The 23,818-nt window shown below is 48.8% G+C and overlaps 1 protein-coding gene across 1 annotated transcript in view; it reads right to left on the bottom strand.

Moving 5' to 3' along the window:
• Positions 1-249: 249 nt before the first annotated feature.
• TMEM256 (transmembrane protein 256) overlaps positions 250-23,818 on the bottom strand; it is a 43,317-nt gene continuing 19,748 nt past the window's right edge. Inside the window, 4 exon segments of the mRNA XM_072150081.1 lie at positions 250-495; positions 498-594; positions 2,359-2,442; positions 5,549-5,586. Of these exon segments, the coding sequence (XP_072006182.1) occupies positions 452-495; positions 498-594; positions 2,359-2,442; positions 5,549-5,586 (263 nt within the window). The 3' untranslated portion in view covers positions 250-451.

Raw genomic sequence — 23,818 nt, 5'->3', positions numbered from 1 at the left:
CCGGAGCTGCGACCACTTATAGTGACCCTCGGGGGGGGTGGGGGGGGCTGTTCTCCGTATAATCGGTGACGAGCTCCTCTGCTGCTGCCGTGATGACTGGAAGGGTCACCACAGGGTCTGTGACCTCAGGTCAGAGGTCACATGGGTTTTACATGATGACATCATAGGGCCTCTGCCATGAAGATGGGAATGGGTCTCCTGCAGGGTCACGACCTCTGACCCCCGACATCACAATAATGGGGTAAATGATCCAAATAACATTTTTATTGCTAATTAAAATTCCATCGCTGATTCACATGGATAATCATCCCGACTCCAATCAGCCCAAAATAATCAAAAGAACCTGAAGACGACCCCCAGGAAAGATGCTGAGAAGGCGCAGGCATCACCGGCCCTCCCTCTGAGGGACAGACATTAGACTGTCAGCTCCTGTGACACTACATCAGGCCCCTCACAGCGCCATGGCCGCCCACCCCAGGATGAGGAGGGTGCCCCATAGGGTGCCGCCTTGGTCAGGGTGGGGTCTCCGCTCAGAGCGTGGTAATAGAACGAACCACAAAACAGGAGCATGCCCGAGGTCAGGAGAGATCCAGCCTGCAGGGGGAGCCAGAGAGGGTGGGGTGAGATACACACAGGTATACAGGAGGATATAGATGTACACAGAAGGAGGAGGAGCAGTATATAGATGTATACAGGAGGGGGTGGAGCAGTATATAGATGTATACAGGAGGGGGTGGAGCAGTATATAGATGTATACAGGAGGGGGTGGAGCAGTATATAGATGTATACAGGAGGGGGTGGAGCAGTATATATAGATGTATGAGGAGGGGGTGGAGCAGTATATATAGATGTATGGAGGAGGAGGGAGGTGCAGTATATATAGATGTATAGAGGAGGAGGAGGAGGAGCAGGAGCAGTATATAGATGTATACAGGAGGAGGAGGAGCAGTATATAGATGTATACAGGAGGAGCAGTATATAGATGTATACAGGAGGAGGAGGTGCAGTATATAGATGTATACAGGAGGAGGAGGAGGAGGAGCAGTATATATAGATGTATACAGGAGGAGGAGGAGCAGTATATAGATGTATACAGGAGGAGGAGGAGGTGCAGTATATAGATGTATACAGGAGGAGGAGCAGTATATAGATGTATACAGGAGGAGGAGCAGTATATAGATGTATACAGGAGGAGGAGCAGTATATAGATGTATACAGGAGGAGGAGGAGGAGGTGCAGTATATAGATGTATACAGGAGGAGGAGGAGGAGCAGTATATAGATGTATACAGGAGGAGGAGCAGTATATAGATGTATACAGGAGGAGGAGCAGTATATAGATGTATACAGGAGGAGGAGCAGTATATAGATGTATACAGGAGGAGGAGGAGGTGCAGTATATAGATGTATACAGGAGGAGGAGGAGGAGAGGGAGCAGTATATAGATGTATACAGGAGGAGGAGGAGGTGCAGTATATAGATGTATACAGGAGGAGGAGGAGGAGCAGTATATAGATGTATACAGGAGGAGGAGGAGGTGCAGTATATAGATGTATACAGGAGGAGGAGGAGGAGCAGTATATAGATGTATACAGGAGGAGGAGGTGCAGTATATATAGATTTATACAGGAGGAGGAGGAGGAGCAGTATATAGATGTATACAGGAGGAGGAGGAGGTGCAGTATATAGATGTATACAGGAGGAGGAGGAGGTGCAGTATATAGATGTATACAGGAGGAGGAGGAGGAGGAGGAGCAGTATATAGATGTATACAGGAGGAGGAGGAGGTGCAGTATATAGATGTATACAGGAGGAGGAGGAGGAGCAGTATATAGATGTATACAGGAGGAGGAGGTGCAGTATATATAGATGTATACAGGAGGAGGAGGAGGAGCAGTATATAGATGTATACAGGAGGAGGAGGAGGTGCAGTATATAGATGTATACAGGAGGAGGAGGAGGAGCAGTATATAGATGTATACAGGAGGAGGAGGTGCCAGTATATATAGATGTATACAGGAGGAGCAGGAGCAGTATATAGATGTATACAGGGGGGGGGGGGTGTATATAGATGTATACAGGAGGAGGAGCAGTATATAGATGTATACGGGGTGTGTATATAGATGTATACAGGAGGAGCAGTATATAGATGTATCCAGGAGGAGGAGCAGTATATAGATGTATCCAGGAGGAGGAGCAGTATATAGATGTATACAGGAGGAGGAGCAGTATATAGATGTATACGGGGTGTGTATATAGATGTATACCAGGAGGAGCAGTATATAGATGTATCCAGGAGGAGGAGGAGCAGTATATAGATGTATACAGGGGGGTGTATATAGATGTATACAGTTGGTACATACCAGCAGGGGCGCCGGCAGTGGGGTGCGGCCAGCAGGGCGAGGCTGTGCAGGAAGTGATACTGGTTACCGGTCGTGTAAAGCTGCAGCAGAGAAATCACAGAATATAGAGAAATATCTGATACCCCAATCCCCCGCCCCTATACCCCCCCCCCCCCAACTATAGAGACCCCCAATACCCCCCCCAGCTACACAGAGACCCCAATACCCCCCCCAGCTACACAGAGACCCCCAATACCCCCCCCAGCTACACAGAGACCCCCCCAGCTACACAGAGACCCCCCCCAATACCCCCCCAGCTACACAGAGACCCCCTAACACCCCCCAGCTACACAGAGACCCCCCTAACACCCCCCCAGCTACCACAGAGACCCCCCCCAATACCCCCCCAGCTACACAGAGACCCCCAATACCCCCCAGCTACACAGAGACCCCCCCAGCAACACAGAGACCCCCCCAATACCCCCCCAGCTACACAGAGACCCCCCTAACACCCCCCCAGCTACACAGAGACCCCCCCCAATACCCCCCCAGCTACACAGAGACCCCCAATACCCCCCCCCCCAGCTACACAGAGACCCCCAATACCCCCCCCAGCTACACAGAGACCCCCAATACCCCCCCAGCTACACAGAGACCCCCAATCCCCCCCCCCAGCTACACAGAGACCCCCAATCCCCCCCCCAGCTACACAGAGACCCCCAATCCCCCCCCCAGCTACACAGAGACCCCCAATACCCCCCCCCCCCCCAACTATAGAGACCCCCAATACCCCCCCCAGCTACACAGAGACCCCCAATACCCCCCCCAGCTACACAGAGACCCCCAATACCCCCCCCCCCAGCTACACAGAGACCCCCAATACCCCCCCCCCCCAGCTACACAGAGACCCCCAAATACCCCCCCCCCCCAGCTACACAGAGACCCCAATACCCCCCCCCCCCAGCTACACAGAGACACCCAATACCCCCCCCCCCAGCTACACAGAGACCCCCAATACCCCCCCCCCCCAACTATAGAGACCTCCAATACCCCCCCAGCTACACAGAGACCCCCAATACCCCCCCAGCTACACAGAGACCGCCAATGCCCCCCAGCTACACAGAGACCCCCAATGCCCCCCCAGCTACACAGAGACCCCCAATACCCCCCCAGCTACACAGAGACCCCCAATACCCCCCCAGCTATGCAGAGGCCCCCAATACCCCCCCCAGCTACACAGAGACCCCCCAATACCCCCCAGCTATGCAGAGGCCCCCAATACTCCCCCCAGCTACACAGAGACCCCCAATACCCCCCAATGCCCCCCCCAGCTACACAGAGACCCCCAATACCCCCCAATGCCCCCCCCCCAGCTACACAGAGACCCTCAATATCCCCCCAGCTACACAGAGACCCCCAATGCCCCCCCCCAGCTACACAGAGACCCCCAATATCCCCCCAGCTACACAGAGACCCCCAATGCCCCCCCCAGCTACACAGAGACCCCCAATACCCCCCCAACTATAGAGACCTCCAATACCCCCCAAGCTACACAGAGACCCCCAATATACCCCCAGCTACACAAAGACCCCCAATATCCCCCCCAGCTACAGAGACCCCCAATATCCCCCCCAGCTACACAGAGACCCCCAATACTCCCCCAACTATAGAGACCCCAATACTCCCCCCAGCTACACAGAGACCCCCAATATACCCCCAGCTACACAGAGACCCCCAATATCCCCCCCAGCTACACAGAGACCCCCAATATCCCCCCCAGCTACACAGAGACCCCCAATGCCCCCCCCCAGCTACACAGAGACCCCCAATACTCCCCCAACTATAGAGACCCCAATACTCCCCCCAGCTACACAGAGACCCCCAATACCCCCCCCAGCTACACAGAGACCCCCAATACCCCCCCCAGCTACACAGAGACCCCCAATACCCCCCCAGCTACACAGAGACCCCCCAATACCCCCCCAGCTACACAGAGACCCCCCAATACCCCCCCAGCTACACAGAGACCCCCAATACCCCCCCCAGCTACACAGAGACCCCCAATACCCCCCCAGCTACACAGAGACCCCCAATACCCCCCCAGCTACACAGAGACCCCCAATACCCCCCCAGCTACACAGAGACCCCCAATACCCCCCCAGCTACACAGAGACCCCCAATACTCCCCCAACTATAGAGACCCCAATACTCCCCCCAGCTACACAGAGACCCCCAATACCCCCCCCAGCTACACAGAGACCCCCAATGCCCCCCCAGCTACACAGAGACCCCCAATGCCCCCCCCAGCTACACAGAGACCCCCAATGCCCCCCCCAGCTACACAGAGACCCCCAATGCCCCCCCCAGCTACACAGAGACCCCCAATGCCCCCCAGCTACACAGAGACCCCCAATATCCCCCCAGCTACACAGAGACCCCCAATGCCCCCCCCCAACTATAGACCCCCAATATCCCCCCAGCTACACAGAGACCCCCAATATCCCCCCAGCTACACAGAGACCCCCAATATCCCCCCAGCTACACAGAGACCCCCAATATCCCCCCCAGCTACACAGAGACCCCCAATGCCCCCCCCAGCTACACAGAGACCCCCAATATCCCCCCCAGCTACACAGAGACCCCCAATGCCCCCCCCAGCTACACAGAGACCCCCAATGCCCCCCCAGCTACACAGAGACCCCCAATACCCCCCCAGCTACACAGAGAGACCCCAATACTCCCCCCAGCTACACAGAGACCCCCAATATACCCCCAGCTACACAGAGACCCCCAATATCCCCCCCAGCTACACAGAGACCCCCAATATATAGCTACACAGAGACCCCCAATACCCCCCCCAGATACACAGAGAGACCCCAATACTCCCCCCAGCTACACAGAGAGACCCCAATACTCCCCCCAGCTACACAGAGACCCCCAATACCCCCCCCAGATACACAGAGACCCCCAATACCCCCCCAGCTACACAGAGACCCCCCAATACCCCCCCAGTTACACAGAGAGACCCCCAATACCCCCCAGATACACAGCGACCCCCAGCCCCAGCAGAGACCCCCACCACAATATCCCACTGCAACCCCAGAAGAGACCCCCGCCCCAATACACCCCAAAAAACCCAAATACAACAGAACTCCCCCCTCAATCCTCAAGCCCCCCCCCCCCCCATTATTATAACCTTATAATCACCTCCTTCAGATAATCGTCCCGATCGCTGCGCCGGAAGCCTGAGAGGGACAAAAACCAACAAATATCAGTCACCAAAACTCCAGAGAAGAGCAATGACAGAGACCATGAGCAATGCATCCCATAGGCCCAACTAGCACCTGATCCAAAACACGGACAGCGCAAAACCTGGAGCGGCGTCTGATGTGTGTATATATATATACATACATACAGGGACTGGGGACTGCAGCTGAGATGCTACAGGTCGCTGTATTCCTATATATATACACACATACATACAGGGACTGGGGACTGCGGCTGAGATGCTACAGGTCGCTGTATTCCTATATATATACACATACATACAGGGACTGGGGACTGCGGCTGAGATGCTACAGGTCGCTGTATTCCTATATATACATACATACATACAGGGACTGGGGACTGCGGCTGAGATGCTACAGGTCGCTGTATTCCTATATATATATACACATACATACATACAGGGACTGGGGACTGCGGCTGAGATGCTACAGGTCGCTGTATTCCTATATATACACATACATACATACAGGGACTGGGGACTGCGGCTGAGATGCTACAGGTCGCTGTATTCCTATATATACACATACATACAGGGACTGGGGACTGCGGCTGAGATGCTACAGGTCACTGTATTCCTATATATACACATACATACAGGGACTGGGGACTGCGGCTGAGATGCTACAGGTCGCTGTATTCCTATATATACACATACATACAGGGACTGGGGACTGTGGCTGAGATGCTACAGGTCGCTGTATTCCTATATATACATACATACATACATACAGGGACTGGGGACTGCGGCTGACATGCTACAGGTCGCTGTATTCCTATATATACACATACATACATACAGGGACTGGGGACTGCGGCTGAGATGCTACAGGTCACTGTATTCCTATATATACACATACATACAGGGACTGGGGACTGGGGCTGAGATGCTACAGGTCGCTGTATTCCTATATATACACATACATACATACAGGGACTGGGGACTGCGGCTGAGATGCTACAGGTCGCTGTATTCCTATATACACACATACATACAGGGACTGGGGACTGCGGCTGAGATGCTACAGGTCGCTGTATTCCTATATATATATACACACATACATACAGGGACTGGGGACTGCGGCTGAGATGCTACAGGTCGCTGTATTCCTATATATATACACATACATACATACATACAGGGACTGGGGACTGCGGCTGAGATGCTACAGGTCGCTGTATTCCTATATATACACACATACATACAGGGACTGGGGACTGCGGCTGAGATGCTACAGGTCGCTGTATTCCTATATATACACATACATACATACAGGGACTGGGGACTGCGGCTGACATGCTACAGGTCGCTGTATTCCTATATATACACACATACATACAGGGACTGGGGACTGCGGCTGAGATGCTACAGGTCGCTGTATTCCTATATATACACATACATACATACAGGGACTGGGGACTGCGGCTGAGATGCTACAGGTCGCTGTATTCCTATATACACATACATACATACATACAGGGACTGGGGACTGCGGCTGAGATGCTACAGGTCGCTGTATTCCTATATACATACATACATACAGGGACTGGGGACTGCGGCTGAGATGCTACAGGTCGCTGTATTCCTATATATACACATACATACATACAGGGACTGGGGACTGCGGCTGAGATGCTACAGGTCGCTGTATTCCTATATATACATACATACATACAGGGACTGGGGACTGCGGCTGAGATGCTACAGGTCGCTGTATTCCTATATATACACACATACATACAGGGACTGGGGACTGCGGCTGAGATGCTACAGGTCGCTGTATTCCTATACACATACATACATACAGGGACTGGGTACTGCGGCTGAGATGCTACAGGTCGCTGTATTCCTATATATACACATACATACATACAGGGACTGGGGACTGCAGCTGAGATGCTACAGGTCGCTGTATTCCTATATATACACATACATACATACAGGGACTGGGGACTGCGGCTGAGATGCTACAGGTCGCTGTATTCCTATATACACATACATACAGGGACTGGGGACTGCGGCTGAGATGCTACAGGTCGCTGTATTCCTATATATACATACATACATACAGGGACTGGGGACTGCGGCTGAGATGCTACAGGTCGCTGTATTCCTATATATACATACATACAAGGACTGGGGACTGCGGCTGAGATGCTACAGGTCGCTGTATTCCTATATACACATACATACATACATACAGGGACTGGGGACTGCAGCTGAGATGCTACAGGTCGCTGTATTCCTATATATATACACACATACATACAGGGACTGGGGACTGCGGCTGAGATGCTACAGGTCGCTGTATTCCTATATACACATACATACATACAGGGACTGGGGACTGCGGCTGAGATGCTACAGGTCGCTGCATTCCTATATATACACACATACATACAGGGACTGGGGACTGCGGCTGAGATGCTACAGGTCGCTGTATTCCTATATATACACACATACATACAGGGACTGGGGACTGCGGCTGAGATGCTACAGGTCGCTGTATTCCTATATATATACACATACATACATACATACAGGGACTGGGGACTGCGGCTGAGATGCTACAGGTCGCTGTATTCCTATATATACACATACATACATACAGGGACTGGGGACTGCGGCTGAGATGCTACAGGTCGCTGTATTCCTATATACATACATACATACAGGGACTGGGGACTGCGGCTGAGATGCTACAGGTCGCTGTATTCCTATATATACACACATACATACAGGGACTGGGGACTGCGGCTGAGATGCTACAGGTCGCTGTATTCCTATATATACACACATACATACAGGGACTGGGGACTGCGGCTGAGATGCTACAGGTCGCTGTATTCCTATATATACACATACATACATACAGGGACTGGGGACTGCAGCTGAGATGCTACAGGTCGCTGTATTCCTATATATACACATACATACAGGGACTGGGGACTGCGGCTGAGATGCTACAGGTCGCTGTATTCCTATATATACACATACATACATACAGGGACTGGGGACTGCAGCTGAGATGCTACAGGTCGCTGTATTCCTATACACATACATACATACAGGGACTGGGGACTGCGGCTGAGATGCTACAGGTCGCTGTATTCCTATATATATACACACACATACATACAGGGACTGGGGACTGCGGCTGAGATGCTACAGGTCGCTGTATTCCTATATATACATACATACATACATACAGGGACTGTGGACTGCGGCTGAGATGCTACAGGTCGCTGTATTCCTATATACACACATACATACATACAGGGACTGGGGACTGCGGCTGAGATGCTACAGGTCGCTGTATTCCTATATATATACACACATACATACATACAGGGACTGGGGACTGCGGCTGAGATGCTACAGGTCGCTGTATTCCTATACACACACATACATACAGGGACTGGGGACTGCGGCTGAGATGCTACAGGTCGCTGTATTCCTATATACACACATACATACATACAGGGACTGGGGACTGCGGCTGAGATGCTACAGGTCGCTGTATTCCTATATATATACACACATACATACATACAGGGACTGGGGACTGCGGCTGAGATGCTACAGGTCGCTGTATTCCTATACACACACATACATACAGGGACTGGGGACTGCGGCTGAGATGCTACAGGTCGCTGTATTCCTATATATACATACATACATACAGGGACTGGGGACTGCAGCTGAGATGCTACAGGTCGCTGTATTCCTATATATACACATACATACATACAGGGACTGGGGACTGCGGCTGAGATGCTACAGGTCGCTGTATTCCTATATATACATACATACATACAGGGACTGGGGACTGCGGCTGAGATGCTACAGGTCGCTGTATTCCTATATACACATACATACATACATACAGGGACTGGGGACTGCGGCTGAGATGCTACAGGTCGCTGTATTCCTATATACACATACATACATACATACAGGGACTGGGGACTGCGGCTGAGATGCTACAGGTCGCTGTATTCCTATATACACATACATACATACATACAGGGACTGGGGACTGCGGCTGAGATGCTACAGGTTGCTGTATTCCTATATACACATACATACATACAGGGACTGGGGACTGCGGCTGAGATGCTACAGGTCGCTGTATTCCTATATATATACACATACATACAGGGACTGGGGACTGCGGCTGAGATGCTACAGGTCGCTGTATTCCTATATATATATACATACATACATACATACAGGGACTGGGGACTGCGGCTGAGATGCTACAGGTCGCTGTATTCCTATATATACATACATACATACATACATACATACATACAGGGACTGGGGACTGCGGCTGAGATGATACAGGTCGCTGTATTCCTATATACACATACATACATACAGGGACTGGGGACTGCGGCTGAGATGCTACAGGTCGCTGTATTCCTATATATACATACATACATACATACATACAGGGACTGGGGACTGCGGCTGAGATGCTACAGGTCGCTGTATTCCTATATATACACATACATACATACAGGGACTGGGGACTGCGGCTGAGATGCTACAGTCGCTGTATTCCTATATATACATACACACATACATACAGGGACTGGGGACTGCGGCTGAGATGCTACAGGTCGCTGTATTCCTATATATACACACATACATACAGGGACTGGGGACTGCAGCTGAGATGCTACAGGTCGCTGTATTCCTATATATACACACATACATACAGGGACTGGGGACTGCGGCTGAGATGCTACAGGTCGCTGTATTCCTATATATACACACATACATACAGGGACTGGGGACTGCGGCTGAGATGCTACAGGTCGCTGTATTCCTATACACATACATACATACAGGGACTGGGGACTGCGGCTGAGATGCTACAGGTCGCTGTATTCCTATATATACACATACATACATACAGGGACTGGGGACTGCGGCTGAGATGCTACAGGTCGCTGTATTCCTATATATATACACATACATACAGGGACTGGGGACTGCGGCTGAGATGCTACAGGTCGCTGTATTCCTATATATACACATACATACAGGGACTGGGGACTGCGGCTGAGATGCTACAGGTCGCTGTATTCCTATATATACACATACATACATACAGGGACTGGGGACTGCGGCTGAGATGCTACAGGTCGCTGTATTCCTATATATACATACATACATACATACAGGGACTGGGGACTGCGGCTGAGATGCTACAGGTCGCTGTATTCCTATATATACATACATACATACATACAGGGACTGGGGACTGCAGCTGAGATGCTACAGGTCGCTGTATTCCTATATATACATACATACATACAGGGACTGGGGACTGCGGCTGAGATGCTACAGGTCGCTGTATTCCTATATATACACACATACATACATACATACAGGGACTGGGGACTGCGGCTGAGATGCTACAGGTCGCTGTATTCCTATATATACACATACATACATACAGGGACTGGGGACTGCGGCTGAGATGCTACAGGTCGCTGTATTCCTATATATACACATACATACAGGGACTGGGGACTGCGGCTGAGATGCTACAGGTCGCTGTATTCCTAAATATACATACATACATACATACATACAGGGACTGGGGACTGCGGCTGAGATGCTACAGGTCGCTGTATTCCTATATATATACACATACATACATACATACAGGGACTGGGGACTGCGGCTGAGATGCTACAGGTCGCTGTATTCCTATATACACATACATACATACATACAGGGACTGGGGACTGCAGCTGAGATGCTACAGGTCGCTGTATTCCTATATATATACACACATACATACAGGGACTGGGGACTGCGGCTGAGATGCTACAGGTCGCTGTATTCCTATATATACACATACATACATACAGGGACTGGGGACTGCGGCTGAGATGCTACAGGTCGCTGTATTCCTATATATACACATACATACATACAGGGACTGGGGACTGCGGCTGAGATGCTACAGGTCGCTGTATTCCTATATATACACATACATACAGGGACTGGGGACTGCGGCTGAGATGCTACAGGTCGCTGTATTCCTATATATATACACATACATACATACATACAGGGACTGGGGACTGCGGCTGAGATGCTACAGGTCGCTGTATTCCTATATATACACATACATACATACAGGGACTGGGGACTGCGGCTGAGATGCTACAGGTCGCTGTATTCCTATATATACACATACATACAGGGACTGGGGACTGCGGCTGAGATGCTACAGGTCGCTGTATTCCTATATATACACACATACATACAGGGACTGGGGACTGCGGCTGAGATGCTACAGGTCGCTGTATTCCTATATATACATACATACATACATACAGGGACTGGGGACTGCGGCTGAGATGCTACAGGTCGCTGTATTCCTATATACACATACATACATACAGGGACTGGGGACTGCGGCTGAGATGCTACAGGTCGCTGTATTCCTATATATATACATACATACATACAGGGACTGGGGACTGCGGCTGAGATGCTACAGGTCGCTGTATTCCTATATATACATACATACATACAGGGACTGGGGACTGCGGCTGAGATGCTACAGGTCACTGTATTCCTATATATACATACATACATACAGGGACTGCGGCTGAGATGCTACAGGTCGCTGTATTCCTATATATACACATACATACATACAGGGACTGGGGACTGCGGCTGAGATGCTACAGGTCGCTGTATTCCTATATATACACATACATACATACATACATACAGGGACTGGGGACTGCAGCTGAGATGCTACAGGTCGCTGTATTCCTATACACATACATACATACAGGGACTGGGGACTGCGGCTGAGATGCTACAGGTCACTGTATTCCTATATATACACACATACATACAGGGACTGGGGACTGCGGCTGAGATGCTACAGGTCGCTGTATTCCTATATATACATACACACATACATACAGGGACTGGGGACTGCGGCTGAGATGCTACAGGTCGCTGTATTCCTATATATACACATACATACATACAGGGACTGGGGACTGCGGCTGAGATGCTACAGGTCGCTGTATTCCTATATATACACATACATACAGGGACTGGGGACTGCGGCTGAGATGCTACAGGTCGCTGTATTCCTAAATATACATACATACATACATACAGGGACTGGGGACTGCGGCTGAGATGCTACAGGTCGCTGTATTCCTATATATACACACATACATACATACATACAGGGACTGGGGACTGCGGCTGAGATGCTACAGGTCGCTGTATTCCTATATATACACATACATACATACAGGGACTGGGGACTGCGGCTGAGATGCTACAGGTCGCTGTATTCCTATATACATACATACATACATACATACAGGGACTGGGGACTGCGGCTGAGATGCTACAGGTCGCTGTATTCCTATATATACACACATACATACAGGGACTGGGGACTGCAGCTGAGATGCTACAGGTCGCTGTATTCCTATATATACACATACATACATACATACAGGGACTGGGGACTGCGGCTGAGATGCTACAGGTCGCTGTATTCCTATATATACACATACATACATACAGGGACTGGGGACTGCGGCTGAGATGCTACAGGTCGCTGTATTCCTATATATACACATACATACAGGGACTGGGGACTGCGGCTGAGATGCTACAGGTCGCTGTATTCCTATATACACATACATACATACATACAGGGACTGGGGACTGCGGCTGAGATGCTACAGGTCGCTGTATTCCTATATACACATACATACATACAGGGACTGGAGACTGCGGCTGAGATGCTACAGGTCGCTGTATTCCTATATATACATACATACATACAGGGACTGGGGACTGCGGCTGAGATGCTACAGGTCGCTGTATTCCTATATATACACACATACATACATACAGGGACTGGGGACTGCGGCTGAGATGCTACAGGTCGCTGTATTCCTATATACACATACATACATACATACAGGGACTGGGGACTGCGGCTGAGATGCTACAGGTCGCTGTATTCCTATATACACATACATACATACATACAGGGACTGGGGACTGCAGCTGAGATGCTACAGGTCGCTGTATTCCTATATATACATACATACATACATACATACATACATACAGGGACTGGGGACTGCGGCTGAGATGCTACAGGTCGCTGTATTCCTATATATACACATACATACATACAGGGACTGGGGACTGCGGCTGAGATGCTACAGGTCGCTGTATTCCTATATATACACATACATACATACAGGGACTGGGGACTGCGGCTGAGATGCTACAGGTCGCTGTATTCCTATATACACACATACATACATACATACAGGGACTGGGGACTGCGGCTGAGATGCTACAGGTCGCTGTATTCCTATATATATACACACATACATACATACATACAGGGACTGGGGACTGCGGCTGAGATGCTACAGGTCGCTGTATTCCTATATACATACATACATACATACATACAGGGACTGGGGACTGCGGCTGAGATGCTACAGGTCGCTGTATTCCTATATATACACATACATACATACAGGGACTGGGGACTGCGGCTGAGATGCTACAGGTCGCTGTATTCCTATATACACACATACATACATACATACAGGGACTGGGGACTGCGGCTGAGATGCTACAGGTCGCTGTATTCCTATATATACACACATACATACATACAGGGACTGGGGACTGCGGCTGAGATGCTACAGGTCGCTGTATTCCTATATATACATACATACAGGGACTGGGGACTGCGGCTGAGATGCTACAGTCGCTGTATTCCTATATATACATACACACATACATACAGGGACTGGGGACTGCGGCTGAGATGCTACAGGTCGCTGTATTCCTATATATACATACATACATACATACATACAGGGACTGGGGACTGCGGCTGAGATGCTACAGGTCGCTGTATTCCTATATACACACACATACATACAGGGACTGGGGACTGCAGCTGAGATGCTACAGGTCGCTGTATTCCTATATATACACACATACATACAGGGACTGGGGACTGCGGCTGAGATGCTACAGGTCGCTGTATTCCTATATATACACACATACATACAGGGACTGGGGACTGCGGCTGAGATGCTACAGGTCGCTGTATTCCTATATACATACATACATACATACAGGGACTGGGGACTGCGGCTGAGATGCTACAGGTCGCTGTATTCCTATATATACATACATACATACATACATACAGGGACTGGGGACTGCGGCTGAGATGCTACAGGTCGCTGTATTCCTATATACACACATACATACATACAGGGACTTGGGACTGCGGCTGAGATGCTACAGGTCGCTGTATTCCTATATATACACACATACATACAGGGACTGGGGACTGCGGCTGAGATGCTACAGGTCGCTGTATTCCTATATATATACACATACATACATACAGGGACTGGGGACTGCGGCTGAGATGCTACAGGTCGCTGTATTCCTATATATACATACATACATACAGGGACTGGGGACTGCGGCTGAGATGCTACAGGTCGCTGTATTCCTATATATACACATACATACATACATACATACAGGGACTGGGGACTGCGGCTGAGATGCTACAGGTCGCTGTATTCCTATATATACACATACATACATACATACATACAGGGACTGGGGACTGCGGCTGAGATGCTACAGGTCGCTGTATTCCTATATATACACATACATACATACATACATACATACATACAGGGACTGGGGACTGCGGCTGAGATGCTACAGGTCGCTGTATTCCTATATATATACACACACATACATACAGGGACTGGGGACTGCGGCTGAGATGCTACAGGTCGCTGTATTCCTATATATACACACATACATACAGGGACTGGGGACTGCGGCTGAGATGCTACAGGTCACTGTATTCCTATATATACATACATACATACAGGGACTGGGGACTGCGGCTGAGATGCTACAGGTCGCTGTATTCCTATATATACACATACATACAGGGACTGGGGACTGCGGCTGAGATGCTACAGGTCGCTGTATTCCTATATATACACACATACATACAGGGACTGGGGACTGCGGCTGAGATGCTACAGGTCACTGTATTCCTATATATACATACATACATACATACAGGGACTGGGGACTGCGGCTGAGATGCTACAGGTCGCTGTATTCCTATATATACATACATACATACATACAGGGACTGGGGACTGCGGCTGAGATGCTACAGGTCGCTGTATTCCTATATATACATACATACATACAGGGACTGGGGACTGCGGCTGAGATGCTACAGGTCGCTGTATTCCTATATATACATACATACATACATACAGGGACTGGGGACTGCGGCTGAGATGCTACAGGTCGCTGTATTCCTATATATATATATACATACATACATACAGGGACTGGGGACTGCGGCTGAGATGCTACAGGTCGCTGTATTCCTATATACACATACATACATACAGGGACTGGGGACTGCGGCTGAGATGCTACAGGTCGCTGTATTCCTATATACACATACATACATACAGGGACTGGGGACTGCGGCTGAGATGCTACAGGTCGCTGTATTCCTATATATACATACATACATACATACAGGGACTGGGGACTGCGGCTGAGATGCTACAGGTCGCTGTATTCCTATATACACACATACATACAGGGACTGGGGACTGCGGCTGAGATGCTACAGGTCGCTGTATTCCTATATATACACATACATACATACATACAGGGACTGGGGACTGCAGCTGAGATGCTACAGGTCGCTGTATTCCTATACACATACATACATACAGGGACTGGGGACTGCGGCTGAGATGCTACAGGTCGCTGTATTCCTATATACACACATACATACAGGGACTGCGGCTGAGATGCTACAGGTCGCTGTATTCCTATATATACACATACATACATACAGGGACTGGGGACTGCGGCTGAGATGCTACAGGTCGCTGTATTCCTATATATACACATACATACAGGGACTGGGGACTGCGGCTGAGATGCTACAGGTCGCTGTATTCCTATATATACACACATACATACAGGGACTGGGGACTGCGGCTGAGATGCTACAGGTCGCTGTATTCCTATATATACACACATACATACAGGGACTGGGGACTGCGGCTGAGATGCTACAGGTCGCTGTATTCCTATATATATACACATACATACAGGGACTGGGGACTGCAGCTGAGATGCTACAGGTCGCTGTATTCCTATATACACATACATACATACATACAGGGACTGGGGACTGCGGCTGAGATGCTACAGGTCGCTGTATTCCTATATATACACATACATACATACATACAGGGACTGGAGACTGCGGCTGAGATGCTACAGGTCGCTGTATTCCTATATATACATACATACATACAGGGACTGGGGACTGCGGCTGAGATGCTACAGGTCGCTGTATTCCTATATATACACATACATACATACAGGGACTGGGGACTGCAGCTGAGATGCTACAGGTCGCTGTATTCCTATATATACATACATACATACATACAGGGACTGGGGACTGCGGCTGAGATGCTACAGGTCGCTGTATTCCTATATATACACATACATACATACATACAGGGACTGGAGACTGCGGCTGAGATGCTACAGGTCGCTGTATTCCTATATATACATACATACAGGGACTGGGGACTGCGGCTGAGATGCTACAGGTCGCTGTATTCCTATATATACACATACATACATACATACAGGGACTGGAGACTGCGGCTGAGATGCTACAGGTCGCTGTATTCCTATACATACATACATACATACATACATACATACATACAGGGACTGGGGACTGCAGCTGAGATGCTACAGGTCGCTGTATTCCTATATACACACATACATACAGGGACTGGGGACTGCGGCTGAGATGCTACAGGTCGCTGTATTCCTATATATACATACATACAGGGACTGGGGACTGCGGCTGAGATGCTACAGGTCGCTGTATTCCTATATATACACATACATACATACAGGGACTGGGGACTGCGGCTGAGATGCTACAGGTCGCTGTATTCCTATATATACATACATACATACATACAGGGACTGGGGACTGCGGCTGAGATGCTACAGGTCACTGTATTCCTATATACACATACATACATACAGGGACTGGGGACTGCGGCTGAGATGCTACAGGTCGCTGTATTCCTATATACACATACATACATACATACAGGGACTGGGGACTGCGGCTGAGATGCTACAGGTCGCTGTATTCCTATATATATACACATACATACATACATACAGGGACTGGGGACTGCGGCTGAGATGCTACAGGTCGCTGTATTCCTATATATATACACACATACATACATACAGGGACTGGGGACTGCAGCTGAGATGCTACAGGTCGCTGTATTACTATATATATACACACATACATACAGGGACTGGGGACTGCGGCTGAGATGCTACAGGTCGCTGTATTCCTATATATACACATACACACATACATACAGGGACTGGGGACTGCGGCTGAGATGCTACAGGTCGCTGTATTCCTATATATATATACACATACATACAGGGACTGGGGACTGCGGCTGAGATGCTACAGGTCGCTGTATTCCTATATATACATACATACATACAGGGACTGGGGACTGCGGCTGAGATGCTACAGGTCGCTGTATTCCTATATATACACATACATACATACAGGGACTGGGGACTGCGGCTGAGATGCTACAGGTCACTGTATTCCTATATATACATACATACATACATACATACATACATACAGGGACTGGGGACTGCAGCTGAGATGCTACAGGTCGCTGTATTCCTATATATACACATACATACATACAGGGACTGGGGACTGCGGCTGAGATGCTACAGGTCGCTGTATTCCTATATATACATACATACAGGGACTGGGGACTGCGGCTGAGATGCTACAGGTCGCTGTATTCCTATATATATATATACATACATACATACAGGGACTGGGGACTGCGGCTGAGATGCTACAGGTCGCTGTATTCCTATATACACATACATACATACAGGGACTGGGGACTGCGGCTGAGATGCTACAGGTCACTGTATTCCTATATATACATACATACATACAGGGACTGGGGACTGCAGCTGAGATGCTACAGGTCGCTGTATTCCTATATACACATACATACATACAGGGACTGGGGACTGCAGCTGAGATGCTACAGGTCGCTGTATTCCTATATATACACATACATACATACAGGGACTGGGGACTGCGGCTGAGATGCTACAGGTCGCTGTATTCCTATATATACACATACATACATACAGGGACTGGGGACTGCGGCTGAGATGCTACAGGTCGCTGTATTCCTATATACACATACATACATACATACAGGGACTGGGGACTGCGGCTGAGATGCTACAGGTCGCTGTATTCCTATATACACATACATACATACAGGGACTGGAGACTGCGGCTGAGATGCTACAGGTCGCTGTATTCCTATATATACATACATACATACAGGGACTGGGGACTGCGGCTGAGATGCTACAGGTCGCTGTATTCCTATATATACACACATACATACATACAGGGACTGGGGACTGCGGCTGAGATGCTACAGGTCGCTGTATTCCTATATACACATACATACATACATACAGGGACTGGGGACTGCGGCTGAGATGCTACAGGTCGCTGTATTCCTATATACACATACATACATACATACAGGGACTGGGGACTGCAGCTGAGATGCTACAGGTCGCTGTATTCCTATATATACATACATACATACATACATACATACATACAGGGACTGGGGACTGCGGCTGAGATGCTACAGGTCGCTGTATTCCTATATATACACATACATACATACAGGGACTGGGGACTGCGGCTGAGATGCTACAGGTCGCTGTATTCCTATATATACACATACATACATACATACAGGGACTGGGGACTGCGGCTGAGATGCTACAGGTCGCTGTATTCCTATATACACACATACATACATACATACAGGGACTGGGGACTGCGGCTGAGATGCTACAGGTCGCTGTATTCCTATATATATACACACATACATACATACATACAGGGACTGGGGACTGCGGCTGAGATGCTACAGGTCGCTGTATTCCTATATACACACATACATACATACATACAGGGACTGGGGACTGCGGCTGAGATGCTACAGGTCGCTGTATTCCTATATATACACACATACATACATACAGGGACTGGGGACTGCGGCTGAGATGCTACAGGTCGCTGTATTCCTATATATACATACATACAGGGACTGGGGACTGCGGCTGAGATGCTACAGTCGCTGTATTCCTATATATACATACACACATACATACAGGGACTGGGGACTGCGGCTGAGATGCTACAGGTCGCTGTATTCCTATATATACATACATACATACATACATACAGGGACTGGGGACTGCGGCTGAGATGCTACAGGTCGCTGTATTCCTATATACACACACATACATACAGGGACTGGGGACTGCAGCTGAGATGCTACAGGTCGCTGTATTCCTATATATACACACATACATACAGGGACTGGGGACTGCGGCTGAGATGCTACAGGTCGCTGTATTCCTATATATACACACATACATACAGGGACTGGGGACTGCGGCTGAGATGCTACAGGTCGCTGTATTCCTATATACATACATACAGGGACTGGGGACTGCGGCTGAGATGCTACAGGTCGCTGTATTCCTATATATACATACATACATACATACAGGGACTGGGGACTGCGGCTGAGATGCTACAGGTCGCTGTATTCCTATATATATACAGAGACTGGGGACTGCGGCTGAGATGCTACAGGTCGCTGTATTCCTATATACACATACATACATACAGGGACTGGGGACTGCGGCTGAGATGCTACAGGTCGCTGTATTCCTATATACACACATACATACATACAGGGACTTGGGACTGCGGCTGAGATGCTACAGGTCGCTGTATTCCTATATATACACACATACATACAGGGACTGGGGACTGCGGCTGAGATGCTACAGGTCGCTGTATTCCTATATATATACACATACATACATACAGGGACTGGGGACTGCGGCTGAGATGCTACAGGTCGCTGTATTCCTATATACACATACATACATACATACAGGGACTGGGGACTGCGGCTGAGATGCTACAGGTCGCTGTATTCCTATATATACATACATACAGGGACTGGGGACTGCGGCTGAGATGCTACAGTCGCTGTATTCCTATATATACATACACACATACATACAGGGACTGGGGACTGCGGCTGAGATGCTACAGGTCGCTGTATTCCTATATATACATACATACATACATACATACAGGGACTGGGGACTGCGGCTGAGATGCTACAGGTCGCTGTATTCCTATATACACACACATACATACAGGGACTGGGGACTGCAGCTGAGATGCTACAGGTCGCTGTATTCCTATATATACACACATACATACATACAGGGACTGGGACTGCGGCTGAGATGCTACAGTCGCTGTATTTCTATATACATACATACATACATAAGGGACTGGGACTGCGGCTGAGATGCTACAGGTCGCTGTATTCCTATATACATACATACATACAGCAAAGGACTGGGGACTGCGGCTGCAGATGCTACAGGTCGCTGTATTCCTAAAAAGGGGGGGGGTACATACAGGGACTGGGGACTGCGGCTGAGATGCTACAGGTCGCTGTATTCCTATATATATACAGAGACTGGGGACTGCGGCTGAGATGCTACAGGTCGCTGTATTCCTATATACACATACATACATACAGGGACTGGGGACTGCGGCTGAGATGCTACAGGTCGCTGTATTCCTATATACACACATACATACAGGGACTGGGGACTGCGGCTGAGATGCTACAGGTCGCTGTATTCCTATATATATACACATACATACATACAGGGACTGGGGACTGCGGCTGAGATGCTACAGGTCACTGTATTCCTATATATACACATACACACATACATACAGGGACTTGGGACTGCGGCTGAGATGCTACAGGTCGCTGTATTCCTATATATACACACATACATACAGGGACTGGGGACTGCGGCTGAGATGCTACAGGTCGCTGTATTCCTATATATATACACATACATACATACAGGGACTGGGGACTGCGGCTGAGATGCTACAGGTCGCTGTATTCCTATATACACATACATACATACATACAGGGACTGGGGACTGCGGCTGAGATGCTACAGGTCGCTGTATTCCTATATATACACATACATACAGGGACTGGGGACTGCGGCTGAGATGCTACAGGTCGCTGTATTCCTATATATACACACATACATACATACAGGGACTGGGGACTGCGGCTGAGATGCTACAGGTCGCTGTATTCCTATATATACACATACATACATACATACATACAGGGACTGGGGACTGCGGCTGAGATGCTACAGGTCGCTGTATTCCTATATATACATACATACATACAGGGACTGGGGACTGCGGCTGAGATGCTACAGGTCGCTGTATTCCTATATATACACATACATACATACATACATACAGGGACTGGGGACTGCGGCTGAGATGCTACAGGTCGCTGTATTCCTATATATACACATACATACATACATACAGGGACTGGGGACTGCGGCTGAGATGCTACAGGTCGCTGTATTCCTATATATACACATACATACAGGGACTGGGGACTGCGGCTGAGATGCTACAGGTCGCTGTATTCCTAAATATACATACATACATACAGGGACTGGGGACTGCGGCTGAGATGCTACAGGTCGCTGTATTCCTATATATACACATACATACATACATACATACAGGGACTGGGGACTGCGGCTGAGATGCTACAGGTCGCTGTATTCCTATATATATACACACACATACATACAGGGACTGGGGACTGCGGCTGAGATGCTACAGGTCGCTGTATTCCTATATATACACATACATACATACATACATACAGGGACTGGGGACTGCGGCTGAGATGCTACAGGTCGCTGTATTCCTATATATATACACACACATACATACAGGGACTGGGGACTGCGGCTGAGATGCTACAGGTCGCTGTATTCCTATATATACACACATACATACAGGGACTGGGGACTGCGGCTGAGATGCTACAGGTCACTGTATTCCTATATATACATACATACATACAGGGACTGGGGACTGCGGCTGAGATGCTACAGGTCGCTGTATTCCTATATATACACATACATACAGGGACTGGGGACTGCGGCTGAGATGCTACAGGTCGCTGTATTCCTATATACATACATACATACATACATACAGGGACTGGGGACTGCGGCTGAGATGCTACAGGTCACTGTATTCCTATATATACACATACATACATACAGGGACTGGGGACTGCGGCTGAGATGCTACAGGTCGCTGTATTCCTATATATACATACATACATACATACATACAGGGACTGGGGACTGCGGCTGAGATGCTACAGGTCGCTGTATTCCTATATATACATACATACATACAGGGACTGGGGACTGCGGCTGAGATGCTACAGGTCGCTGTATTCCTATATATACATACATACATACATACAGGGACTGGGGACTGCGGCTGAGATGCTACAGGTCGCTGTATTCCTATATATATATATACATACATACATACAGGGACTGGGGACTGCGGCTGAGATGCTACAGGTCGCTGTATTCCTATATACACATACATACATACAGGGACTGGGGACTGCGGCTGAGATGCTACAGGTCGCTGTATTCCTATATACACATACATACATACAGGGACTGGGGACTGCGGCTGAGATGCTACAGGTCGCTGTATTCCTATATATACATACATACATACATACAGGGACTGGGGACTGCGGCTGAGATGCTACAGGTCGCTGTATTCCTATATACACACATACATACAGGGACTGGGGACTGCGGCTGAGATGCTACAGGTCGCTGTATTCCTATATATACACATACATACATACATACAGGGACTGGGGACTGCAGCTGAGATGCTACAGGTCGCTGTATTCCTATACACATACATACATACAGGGACTGGGGACTGCGGCTGAGATGCT

The sequence above is a fragment of the Engystomops pustulosus genome, chromosome 4 (assembly GCF_040894005.1).
Source record: "Engystomops pustulosus chromosome 4, aEngPut4.maternal, whole genome shotgun sequence".
Classification (NCBI taxonomy): Eukaryota; Metazoa; Chordata; class Amphibia; order Anura; family Leptodactylidae; genus Engystomops; species Engystomops pustulosus.
Note: the sequence above shows the minus strand (reverse complement) of the source record. Positions and strands in the feature narration are given on the sequence as shown.